This window comes from Phyllostomus discolor, chromosome 7 (assembly GCF_004126475.2).
Source record: "Phyllostomus discolor isolate MPI-MPIP mPhyDis1 chromosome 7, mPhyDis1.pri.v3, whole genome shotgun sequence".
Lineage (NCBI taxonomy): Eukaryota > Metazoa > Chordata > Mammalia > Chiroptera > Phyllostomidae > Phyllostomus > Phyllostomus discolor.
This window is the reverse complement of record NC_040909.2, coordinates 41,329,162-41,341,697: the sequence shown is the minus strand read 5'-3', so window position 1 is coordinate 41,341,697 and position 12,536 is coordinate 41,329,162. Positions and strand designations below refer to the sequence as shown.

At 54.1% G+C, this 12,536-nt stretch overlaps 1 protein-coding gene across 16 annotated transcripts in view; it reads right to left on the bottom strand.

The window, feature by feature from the left end:
* The window catches only part of ATP2B2 (ATPase plasma membrane Ca2+ transporting 2), a 450,624-nt gene that overhangs the window by 17,573 nt on the left and 420,515 nt on the right, over window positions 1-12,536 (bottom strand). For all 16 annotated transcript variants that reach the window (XM_036030810.1, XM_036030815.1, XM_028517969.2 and 13 more), the window contains 5 exons: window positions 6,653-6,832; window positions 6,376-6,463; window positions 4,056-4,162; window positions 3,360-3,551; window positions 488-701 (listed from right to left, as the gene is read on the bottom strand). In XM_036030810.1, the coding sequence (XP_035886703.1) occupies window positions 488-701; window positions 3,360-3,551; window positions 4,056-4,162; window positions 6,376-6,463; window positions 6,653-6,832 (781 nt within the window). The remainder of the gene's footprint in view (window positions 1-487; window positions 702-3,359; window positions 3,552-4,055; window positions 4,163-6,375; window positions 6,464-6,652; window positions 6,833-12,536) is intronic.

Genomic DNA, 12,536 nt, shown 5'->3' with positions numbered 1-12,536 from the left:
GTAATGTGCGGTGATGGCAACGGTGCCTGCCTCGTGGAGTGGCTGGCAACCTAAATGCAAGTGTTGTGGAAATAACTGGTGGGTGGGCAGGAGTGTGGCATTTCCCCGAGGACGTCTTGCTGAGGATACCTTCCACAAGGCAAGGGTAATATGTGGGAACGGGTCAGAGAAGGGGCCAGTCCCTTCCCCCAAGAGCCACAGGCCCCTATGAGGCTGGCCTGAGGGGCATTCATTGGCGTTTGGGCACTGCCTTGCATGGTACGTACTCAACCTTCAGAGCTATCACCAGTGGAGAAAGCCTGGGTTTGGGGGTTGGCCAGACAGCACAGAGCCTGGCTCTGCCCAAGTCTTGCTGTGTGTGACCTGGAGCAACTAACTCCACCTCCCTAAGCATCCATCACCCATGTGCAAACAGGATGGCAGATGTGAATTAAGGACGCGAGGTCTGGGCATGGTGTCCACATGGGGGGTGGGGGTGGGGACTCACCAACAAATAGCAGTGTGAAGATGAGGGTGAGCTGGTAGACGGCATGGCCCAGGATGTTCTTCATCATGGTCCGTGAGATGAGGGGCTTGTTGCGGCCGTATGGCTTCCTCAGAAGCAGGGTCTCGGTGGGCGGCTCAGTGGCCAGCGCCAGTGAGGCGAACGTGTCCATGATGAGGTTCACCCAGAGCATCTGCACAGCCTTCAGAGGGGAGTCCTAGGGACAGCGGCCGTGGAGAGGGCTGTCACAGTGGAGGCCGGCCCCACCTGCCGCCTGGCATGGGCCAAGTGCCTGGCATGGGCCTTGTCACTGGGGTCTAAGCGGCTTCCTGCTGGAGCCTTCAGGCTGCTCTGCCCAGTGGGTCTGGCCCACCCCACCCCTGAGTCCCTGAGCATGCGCAGAGCAGGTTCCTGAGGCTTTCCCTGGAGAATAGCCCAGACCTGCCCACTTTGGCTGTCTTATCCCACAAGGACAAAATGGATCCCCCCGGCCTGATGGCCACCAGGTCTCTGCCCTCTGGTAAATTCAGCCACATCCTTGCCTGACATCTTCCTTCTTCCCCTCCACGCGTCTCACCTCTAGGCTGAGGCCAAGACCTCCCCCCAACCTCTAGCACAAACCCCCTCTCCTCCACCCCCCTCTGTCCCCTCCCTGGTGCCTCTTTCCCCTCAGCTGTCAATGGCTCGAGTCTCTCCTTCCCACCAGCAGTGCCCATGACCCTGTCCTCTTTGCACTGCCACTCGCTTTCTCTTTACCCTTTATCCCACTTTAAGTTAAGCAATTGTGTATATGTAAGATTCTAAAAGTAACATAATTTCATGGTAGAAAATTTGGGCAATTAAGTAACAGCAGGAGCTAAAGCCCATCAGTGACTGCACCACCTCTAGGTTCCCACTGCCCGCAGTCTGGCGTGGGTCCTTCCACCCTCTCTGCCCGAGACCGGGATCGCGCACCCACACTGTTCCGTGCAATCATGCCACACCGTCTACACTGTCCAAAGTTGCTCCATCCATTTTCCCCTCCTTCCTCGCACCCCTACGTGCCATGTCTCCGGCAGCCAGACTGTGGCCTCTCCATGCCCCCCAAATGCCTTTCCCCAAGGTCGCCATTGCCTTACTTGTCACAATCAAGGAATGAATTTCCCAGCTTCATCTCGCTGGCCTCCCTGTGGCGTTTGGCCACCGCCTCCTCCTTGCACCCTTGACCCCACTCCCCTCATTCTCTCTGATCATTCTTTCCCTCCTCTGTCTCCCTCAGGGTGCCTCTCCTCTTCCCTGCCTCTTAAATCTGTGCTTCCCATGGCCCCTTCTCAGGCCCTGCTCTCTTTCTAAACCTGCCTCCCCCACCCCCTGCTCCAAGGGGCCCACCTCTCCCAGACATCACCCTCTTTCCAGCCCAGACCTCTCTCCCTGTGGTTTAGCCTCATCCACTGCTGAAACGCCTCCTCCAGGAAGCTCACAGACCCTGAGCTGCTCCTCGTCCCTTTGTCCTCTCGTGGAACTGCTGAGGCCCCCTCTGTCTGCACGCAGACACTCACTCACCTCCTGGGTGCTTATCACAGACCCTCCTCCTGCCCACTCTCCCACATCTGCCTTGGCACAGTCACATCATGCTCCCCACACCCACAGCTTCTTCCTCCCATCAGCCTTCACCGATTACTACGTGCATCTTGGGGTTAGTGCCCGTGATATCCCCATCAGGGTCTCCATGGCCCTGCCCCCAACTCAATCTAAAACCTTATGCAAACTGACAGTCCTCTCAGAACCTCAGTTTCCCCATCTGGCATCAGTGGGTCTCTGAGAAACAATGAGTTGCCATGAGGTGGGAGTGTTTCCCAAACCACCACTAGAGGGAGCCTCTCATCCACAGACCAGGACAGAAGGCCCGTGAGAGCAGAAGGGACACCTTCAGCCACCCCCAGGCTCTGATTCTTAGGGCTTGGGTACTGGGTGCTGCCATGCGTGTGCCCAAGGGCTCAGAACAAAACAGAGGAGAGCAGTGTTCCAAGGCCCACTCGGCTCTTCAGGGCAGTGCTGGCCTCCGGGCGCCTGGGGGTTTCCCATGGGCAGAAACTTGTCTGCCCACAGGGCCGCTAGGAGGGGCCAGGCCTGGGAACACCGGTTTCCTCCCCAGACCTGCGTGGTCAGCCCCTGGGGAAGGCAGGCAGCTGTGAGAGCAATGGCAGGTACTTGGCCTGTCCATACTCCAAGCCTCAGGTTCTGCCTCGGAAAAATGGAGATCATCACTGGTTCTTGCTGCATGGGGCTGGGTGAGGAAGCAGCGAAGCTGCAGATGCTGGGGCCTGTGGTGGGCTTTGCCAGGGTTCAGGACCTGTGGCTGCTCAGGATCCAGACTGAGATCCCAACAGACACTGCCTCTCCCAGTGACACAGAGGCCCGGACTCCCTCCTGCTGCCCCCAACTGGCCTCAGGAGCCCAGGCAAACAGGCCTAACCTGACATGCTCTGTGTCAGAACTAAGGGCCCCTGGGCCCTGCCAGCTCCTTGCCCCATCTGGCTGCCTGGTCTCCCTTGCCTACCTCCTCCTGGTCCTTTATGGGGCTAGGAGCTCTACCTTCCCATGAGGACCGCCTCCCCTGCCCCCTGCAGCAGGGGCCTGGACTGTGCCTGCAGCAGGCAGATGTGGAGTAAGGCCTGACGTCTCCCACTTGCCGGGCGACCTTGGGCAACCCTGCCACGTCTCCGAGCCTCATTTCCTCCGCCCCATGGGGCTGGCGCCTGCCCCGAGATCTATAAAGCCGTTCCTGGCCCTCAGCAGGTACTCCACTGACGGGCACAACAACCTGGGTCTCCCGTGTGGGTGTCTGTCTTTCCCCAGACTCCCGCATGCTTTACAGACTCCTCAGAGGACCCACCTGTGTGATGCAGGCACCCGTGAAGGCCACAATCACAGCCACCACGTTGACTGTCAGCTGGAACTGCAAGAACTTGGATATGCTGTCATAGACGTTGCGGCCCCACATCACTGCCTTGACAATGCTGCTGAAGTTGTCGTCTGTCAGGATGATGTCCGAGGCCTCCTTGGCCACGTCTGTGCCTGCAATGCCCTGTGGGGATGGGGACAGGAGCCTGGGTGGGTCAGCGGAGGAGGCAAGCCGCTCTAGTAACACTGTGCTCACCCTCTGCACATCCTCAGTTCTACATAAGCCCCCACATAAACACACCCAACTGCCAGCACCACCAAGTCACATGGGAACATGCACAGGTACACAGAGACATGCGCACACACACGTGTTGCACACACACATACACCTACTCCTAACAGACATAGCCCCCTGGCCTTTGCTTTCAGGAAGCCTCTCCCTGGTCCCTTCCCCACTCCCAACCCAGATCCGATAGTGCAGGAAGCCTCCCTCTGCCCTTCCAGGGAGACCCTGGCAGCCAGGCTGAGCTTTACAAGCCCTGGGCACATAAGATGGATGCTGGACGGGCTGAGGTGAGCAGGGGGTCCTGCACTGCCAGCCTGAGGCTGTATTGTCTATGCTCCCCTAACCTCCTGCCCATGGGATCCTGCCAGATACTGCCCTGGGCCCCCTGCAAGCCGCTCCTACCATGGCAAAGCCCACGTCTGCCTTCTTGAGTGCAGGACCATCATTGGTGCCATCGCCTGTCACAGCCACCACCTGCCGCTGCTCGGTGTGTGTGCTGTCGATGATGCCTGTGGGATGGGGTGGGAGTGTGCTCAGGGCCATGGATGCTCTATGGGGCAGTATCCCCAGGACATGGGGCTGGGCATAGCCTCCCCTCTAGCCTCTGCCCTGCCACCCCCGCCTCTCAGGATTGTTCCCAGCTCTAGACTCACCCGTATTTTCCAGCACCAGAGGGGATGTTGGGCACCTTAGCCCAGTGCTGGCTTGCAGCTCTCCATGGTCTGGGCCTCCTTGCCTATCCAGAACCCTCTCTTTTCTCTGCAGCCCATGGCCACACCAGCAGCCACCCTGGCCTGTGCTCCAGGGGCTCTAGGGTTTTGCCAGGGGCCTACCATGAGCTCCACCTGTCTGGGAGGTCTGGTCACACCTGAGATCTGGCTGTGCCATTCACCCATGACCCCTGGCCCACTGTACTGGCCTTGATCTCTCTCCAGACATTTATCTTCAATAAAATCCTCAACAAATTACAGAATGAACAGATGACATGTGGTCCCTGTCACCGAGCTGGGACCAGTGGAAAAGGATGGGTAAAAATACCACTGGGCATGTGTGGAGTTTATGGGTGGGACAGAGATTTGCGTGTCAACCTTGACATGTCCCCCTCTCATTCCATGCATCAAATGTGTCACCAAGGCCTGAGGGGCCTAGCTCAGAAATCTCATGGAGTCCTCCCACTTCTCTCTGTCCCCATCCCTTCTGCCACCAGCATCTCCATGCCCCCTCACTAACCTCGGGCTCTCCTTCCAATCTGCACAGCAGCTCCAGGGTCCTTCTAACACCCGAGTCTGAGCCTGTCCCCTCAGCACCAGCCGAGAGTCATTCTTTAACTGCCCGCTTGGTCTCAGAAGGACATCTGCATTCTTGGCTCTGCTCACGAAGTCCTCCATGGTCAGGACTTGCCCATTCTCTGATCACCTCTTCTCTCATCCCCGGCCACCCCTAGTCTGTGATTTAACTACAGGAATGGCTCTTGGTTCTGCAGAGCTGGTTCCATTTGGGCCTGGAAGTCTTTGCCTCTAGGCTTTCATAGGGCAGTTGTCTGCCCTGCCTGAAACGCAGGCCCTTTCTCCTGGACCCCATCCCACCTTCCGTGGCCTGTGGTCTGATACCAGCAGAGGGTCTCAGATCAGCTGTCTTATCTCCCAGTGCAGCCTTTAGCTCTGTGTAGGGAAACCAGTCATCTAGTATCTGCTGGATGGGCCCTGGACCATGGATTCCAACAGGGAAAGGCCATGGCTACTATGAGCAGTGCCCAGCACATGGTCCTCAATGAGCATTTATCAAGACAATGAGTGAATGAACAAATGAGCAACTGGATAAAAATGGGGATGAACTGGGGGTCTCCTGCTTGGGTGTCTGCAGTTCTGGGGTTCTGTGTTTCTGTCCCAGGCCAGATCCTCCGTCATTAATGTCCTTGGGCAACACCTCTGGGAAAGGAATCCAAGATGTCCTAGAGATGACCTCAGCCAGAAGCCTTCCTTGCATGGCCACTTTACAGATGGAAAAATTGAGCTCCAGAGTGGGAAGGGATTGCCCAAGATCACAGCAAATCAGTGGTAGAGCCAGGACTTGAACCCAGGGCTGTGTGACTCTGAAAGTGCCCATCATCTGGCCACTTGGGTGGGCTCAGCAAAGGGCGTGCCCTCTCCCTGGAGGGGAGACAGGGAAGGAGAAGGATGCTGGTTGTTGGCCTCGTTTCTCAGGCTGCTCTCCCCAGGATAGCCCATCCTTGAGGGCCTGGTTATAAATGTTGGTCAGGGGCCTCAGAGACCAAGCAGATTAAAGATCTCAAAGTCCCAAGCTCTGGGGCTAGACAGAACATAAGTAAATGAAGCAAGCTGAGTGTCAGACAATACAGAGTGTCGATGGAGTCAAACGTGAGAGGGCAGGGTCTATATAAAGTCACTGAAATTCAACATAGAAAAGTCATTATACTACCCAAGTAAAACATGCCTGTGGATCCCATTCAACCTTCAGGCCATGAGTTTTGACCCCTCGATAGGCTGCCCCATTGCTTCCTATAGGAGCTGAGGCCCAGAGAGAAGATTCGCATCCTCCTGACCTCACTGTGGCCGTTAGGAGCCCTCCAGAGTTGCAAAGGGGATAAGATCAGGGTGTTCCAGGTCTGGGGAGCCCCAGGCAAAAGCCCTTTTGTCCCGGGAAGAAGTGGAGAGGTCTGGCACTTGGGCTGCAGAATTGCCTGTGCTTGTTCAAGTCTTACCTTTGACCAGGGTGTGCTTGTCGGTGGGGGAGGAGCGAGCCAGCACCCGTAGCTTTGGCCAGATCTTGTCGATTCGCTCTTGCTCAATCTGGAGAGGGATGTGGAAGGGGGCAGGTCGGTGGGGTCAGGGAGAGAAGCTGAGGCCCAGAGAAAGGAGGGGACTTGCCTAGAGTCACTGGGCTCTTGGCACATTGGCTGGCTTCTGGACAGGCATGCAGCACCCATACCTCCCAGTCCACAATCCAAGCTCACACCTCTGAAGACCTGGGCCACGTACCTCTCCTTTCTCATTGCGGATCCTCTGATTGAACTCTTTGCCCTCAAGGCACAAGAAGTCCTCCCCAGGATGGATGATGCCGCACTTGATGGCGATAGCCCGGGCTGTGTTGATATTGTCGCCGGTGACCATGCGGACTGTGATGCCTGCCCGCTGGCACTTTCGGATGGCTTCTGGGACCTGGGTGGGAGGGCGGGGGCCATGGGGGTGGGCACCACCTTGGGCAGGCCCTCCCTGCCTTCATGGATTCCAGATTGAGCCCTGCTCACAGGCAGCTTCACTGTAAGGGGCCTAGATGACCAGGAGATACTGATGGCACATGGATCATCTCAACCCCTGTTCTTCCCATGCCAGGCATTGCTAATTGATTGTGGCACCCTCTGATTAAACTCTTAAGTGGTCTCGGAATTCTTCTTTGCAGAGTTCCAGGCAGCCACCACCTATCAACTGTGATAGTCCATCCAAGGATCAAACCAATGCTATCCAGACCCGGGCAAGGACTTTGAGAAAGATCCCAATAAATGCTCCCTCAGATCTCACCCCAGGTCAGAGTACAGAGCACTCTACTACTGCATAGGACCTTGTCCTTGCTTTACCCACATGCACATTTCCTACAAAGTCAATGATAAATACATTTATGTATTATGTTTTTTTTTGGAGGAGGCATTGCATTTTATTTATAGAATGTGATACTGGCTTAGAATAAATGCAAATGACTGTCTCGTGCAAAATATGACAGTTCCCTGTGAGAATAAGAACTGCTTCCTGCCCTCTCTGTAATGATAGAGTGACATCTGGGCCAATCAGGCCAGATAACAGCTAGCCAATCAGAAGCCAGCAAGGCCTCACTCCTACCCAACCACCCAGTTCCCAACCTTACGCAGAGCTGTGGATTTGGCCAGAAATTAGGATGCAAAAGCCAGCCTGGAGCTGCCAGAACACAGATCAACTTTACAGACAACATAGATCAACTGAACAAGATTCTTCCTCATCAACAGCAACAAATAATAAAATAGTAAGGCAATATTTACTGCAAAGCATTTTTTTTTTTAATCAGGAAAGGACATGTCAAGGGCAGAAAATCCTATGTACTGAAAGACCAAAGCATTTCAGAATCTCAGGCCTGGCAGGGCTGAGTCCCACACCTCATTCCTGCACATCCCAGTGCCCAGGAGCTCTCTCTCACCCTGGAGCGTCTCAGGGAGCTGACTCTGCCAAGTCGCCTTTGAGAGAGTGTGGAGACTGTGTTAGGCTGAAATGTGTCCCCACCAAAGACACACTGAAATCCTCATCCCCAGGACCTTGGAATGTGACCTTATTTGGAGGTAGGGCCTTTACAGAGGCAATCAAATTAAGATGAAGTCATTGGGGGGGCCCTGATCCAAGGTGACTGGTGTCCTCATAACGAGGGGAAATTTGGACACGACAGCACACTGCACGAAGGCAGAGATCGGGGCGATGCTGCTGCATGGCAGGGGGTGCTGAGGATCGCCAGCAAGGCACCAGCTGCCAGAGGAGTGGACTGGGATAGGTCCTCCCTGCACAGCCTCAGAAGGACTGACCCTGAGGACACCTTGATTTTAGATTTCTGCCCTTCAGAACTGTGAGGCAATACAGCTCTGTTGTTGGAGCCACCCAGACCGTGGTGTTTTGTCACAGCAGCCCTGGCAAATACAAAGAGTTAGAATATTGGTCCACTGTGGGGAAGGGTGTTGAAGGGGACCGAATGGTGATGGAAAAATATTCAATAAAGATTAAATTAAGAAAGTAATATTGCTCCAAACCACACCTATTGATAACTCCTGCCTGCTAATCCCTTTTCTGACCTCAGGATTTTAAAACTAAGGATCAACCTTGAAAGCATGTGGCTTCTGTCCACATCTGTCTATACCACCATCTTAAGTGAGGTCACTGTCTGGCTCCTTCTCAGTCTCCCTGCCTCTGGCCGTGCCCCTCTCCCCTCTTTCCAGTGACCACCAGCAACCTGAAGTTCAGCCTGTGATATGTAACCCTCCTTCAGGGGCTCCACCTGCTGCCTGTGGAGAAAATCCAGACTCCTGAGAATGACCACCTGGTGGTGGGGTGAGGGACAAATGACGTGGACAGGCAGGGTCCAGGTCCAGGTAAGGAGGCCTCTCTGGTTATGCATTCCCTGAGAGACCAGCTCTGTGATGGCAGGTAGTGATCTCCCTGTCACTGAGGGACTAGCACAGGTGAGCTGACCACATTCTCTTGTAGGTGTATTTCCAGGGCCAAGGAAGAGCCTTCTGGGGCCCGCTCAGGAATGGGAATCACATGCGCCAGGTCCCTGCCTCGTGCCACAGCAGCTGTGCGCATAAGCAAATGTGACCTCCTTTTACGGAGCCGGAGGGAATGGGGATGTGGAATGTCTAAGATCCTGTTTACATAATCTATCATGTCCTCACAGTGCCTGTAGCCTGTGCTGCAGCCTGTGCTGTCTCCTGTCCCAGAGGATAGGAAGGATCCACTGTTCTTTTGGGAACACATACTTTTTCTGGCTCCTGCCCTAAAAGAAATAATTTAGGTTGTTTGTTTCAAAGAAATTGGGAAACGACACTCTCCGCTCTTGCCTAGATCTCTTCCCAGGTGTTTCTGACAGATGGTTGGTCAGCCTCTGCTTGCATGCCTCTGATGACAGGGTGCTCACTGTCTCCAAGGCTGACTGCTTTACGGTGGAACAAGTCTATCGTGTCCTTCCACATATTTCACTCAAGTGTTCTTTTTCCAGATAAGACAGTGATTACTCTGGGTCAGACCTGTACTCTTGTATGGGCACAGCATCTTTGTCTTTGGTAAAGATCTATATAAAGGGCTCTGGAAACACAAAGGAGGATGCTGTTACTTTAAAAGGAAGTGGATGGGGAGGAGAAATCTCTGAGAGCTTCCTGGAGGAGAAGATGTTTGAGCTTCTTCTGTTCAGCTAACACTAACTGAGGCTCTGGTGCCTGGCACACTGAGGCTACATAGATGACCACTTTATTGTGGTCCTGGCTGCAGAAGACTGTCCCATGAAGTGCAAAGGCACGGAAGGTGGAAGGGGACTGCAGACGAGCCCCTGTGGGTGATCTGGAGGGGCTGAGGCTGAGGCAGGACCATGAAGCTGAAGAGGGGCCTGAGGTCTGAAGGTGCAGGAAGCAGGGACTTGCTCCTTTGGGCCTAAGAGCCATGGCAAATTCTGAACTGGGACGAAGGTGACTGGTGCCATGTTTTAGAAAGACTTCTGCTTTCAAGAGTGCCTCAGGGAACTAAATTCTGCCTGCCTGGAACCACATCCCCAAGGTCTCCCCCAAATAAGTCAGCTGGGGAGAAAAATGGGGCTGATTATTATGGCCTCCACACCTTTGTCTGTGCAGTGGAAGTTCCCTGCTTCGGGACAGGGGACTCAGGGCTTTGCTCTGGGTGCGAACCCAGCCTTGGTGTCCTCACCTGTAAAATGGGGATGATAGTCTCCACCCTTCAGCAAGACTGGAGGGTTCTGTGGCAAGGGCTGAACAGCACCAAGCACCCACACACTCCTAGTCCTCTTTTTATTTTTGCTGGGGGACAGCAGAGATGCAGAGGGAGTGTGTGGATGCGGACACAATGGGGGTGGGGTGAAGTGGGCATCAGGAGCCAGTGTTGGGGAGTGGGATAAGTGGACACCCCACCATGACTCCTGGGTCAGGAACCTTACATCCTGTGACCTGCCTCAAATGTGGGGGAATCTGAGACAGACCTGGAAATCTCAGGAACCTCCCTGGCCACCTTGAGATGCTCCACTTCCTTCCTGGGCAGAGGCCCTCCTAACTGGATGCCTTTGCTGTGCTTCAATCCTGTCCTGCTTTGTGTTCTCGTGTGCTATGTTCTACATTTCCTCCTTCTGGGGGTGGTTCCTTAGGCTGTGGGCTCTGGAGCAGGGACATTGCCAATTCTTGGAACACTCCAGGGGGCCTGGCACAGAGAAGAGGCTCTGTAAATGCGGGGCACTGTGAACCATCTTTGTGGTTAAGTCCCTTGAAGTCTGACCTGGGACATGTGATCTTATACATAGCGAGGTGAATGGATTTAGATGGGGACATGCAAACCCTTCACAAATTAGCTCCAGGTCTGTTTCTGGCCTTTTTCTCCCTTATCAATTTGACTGGGGTATTCACTAATTCCCAACAGTTAGCATCCCTTCCCACTTGCTTGCCTTTGCCTGTGCCTGGAATGTCCCTTCTTTCATGGGAAATGCTCTCTATTCATGAAGCCACCCTTGGTTGCTTGCTCCAACCCCATGGGGCACTTGCCTCACCTGCTCTCAGTACTTCCTCCTATTGCTCACCCATTCATTTACCTGACAAACAGCTATTGAACATTTAACGGTTCTGGGCACTGGGGATCCAGAGATGATTAAAACTCATGCCCCAGAGGCATCAATCTGGCTGAAATATGCTTTCCACATAGATAATATAGCTGTACAATTTTTTAAAAGATTCCTTCTTTTGCTAAAATTATCCTATTTCTCGCTGAGAAAAAACAGCTAGGAAATGGGTGCTTCCTGTTTTCATTAAATAAAGGCTTTTAAACATCTGCTGTTTCTGGCGACAGCCGTTGTCGGTGACTCCGAGGGCCCCCACACCCCGGCTAACCCAGCAAGCCCAGACCGCTCTCTCCTGATGGCTTTACCCACACGGGCTGCAATCAGCCTCGGAAAGTGCACCTGCGGTAGCGTCTTAGGGTGGGGTGTTCGGCAAATCTGTTTTTATTTATTCTGTCCTTTGTTCTCTTGAGGAAGGAAGGCAATCCAAGATTTGCCCCCTTGACAGATGGGAAACTAAGGAGTCAGAGTCTGTTTTCCTATGGCAGCTGCAAAGCAAATCTGAACTTGCCTTCGGGGGCCGAGAGGTGGTCCAGGCTGAGGCTCTCACTCGGCCGGCCTCGAGGCTGCCCAGGAGAAGCTGACACAAAGACACTCGCTGCAGGCACGGATGTTCCCCAGGGGCCACCCAAGAAACTGGTGAGGGTGGCTGCCTCTGAGGTGGGAGCTGGGGAACTGGGGGTGGCATCGGGGCTGCTTCACCCTGACTGTGCCATTGGACCTTTTGAATTTGACTCCATGTGCATAAATTACTTAGCCTAGAAGAAATAAAAAAGGAAAACTACACCTGCCAGTCTCTCAGGCCTTGCATCCATCCCTGCCCTCTGGGAGGTGCTGAATCAGCAGGTCAAAGCTTTTATATCTTCAAGTAGTGTCACCAGTAACCTTCCTGTATCCCTTCCTTGTGAATGCCCAACTTTCTCATTGTTCAGATGGGGACACTACAGCCCGGGGAAAATATGCATCGAGGTCCTCTGTGAAGGATTAGAACCCGTGTCTCTTGTGACTATTGTGTCACTTCACTGAGCCACTGCTGTCTAACACAACTCACAACTTCTAAATCTATATCCTTGGTGGGCACATGAGAGAGAGACAGTCACCAGCAGGGGTGTGTTAACTGAAGGAAGAGAAGAAAGGCATGAAGGGAAGCCTTGCAATTGGCTAGCTCAGAAGGTCAGAACTTGAAAGGGACTGGAGGAGCGCCTGGGCCAAGCTCCCATTTTACAGATGGGGAGACTGAGGCACAGAGAGGGGCAGTCCCTGGATGACCAGGCTGCCAACAGAAAATGCCAGGGACCCGGCTCAGCCCCTCTCAGGCCTCCTCTCCCCTTTCCTCACCTTCCTGACTTACAGCTACTTGCCTTCCCTTTTTTTGCGGCACCCAGAACAAAGTCCTGGGTTAGGAAAGCAGAAAACCTGTTCTAATCTGGATTCCCTCAGCCACTTACAATGAGACTGGGGAAATCACTCTCCCTGTTTGGGCCTCAGTGTTTTCGTCCACAAATTGGGGGTGTGGGAAGGTAT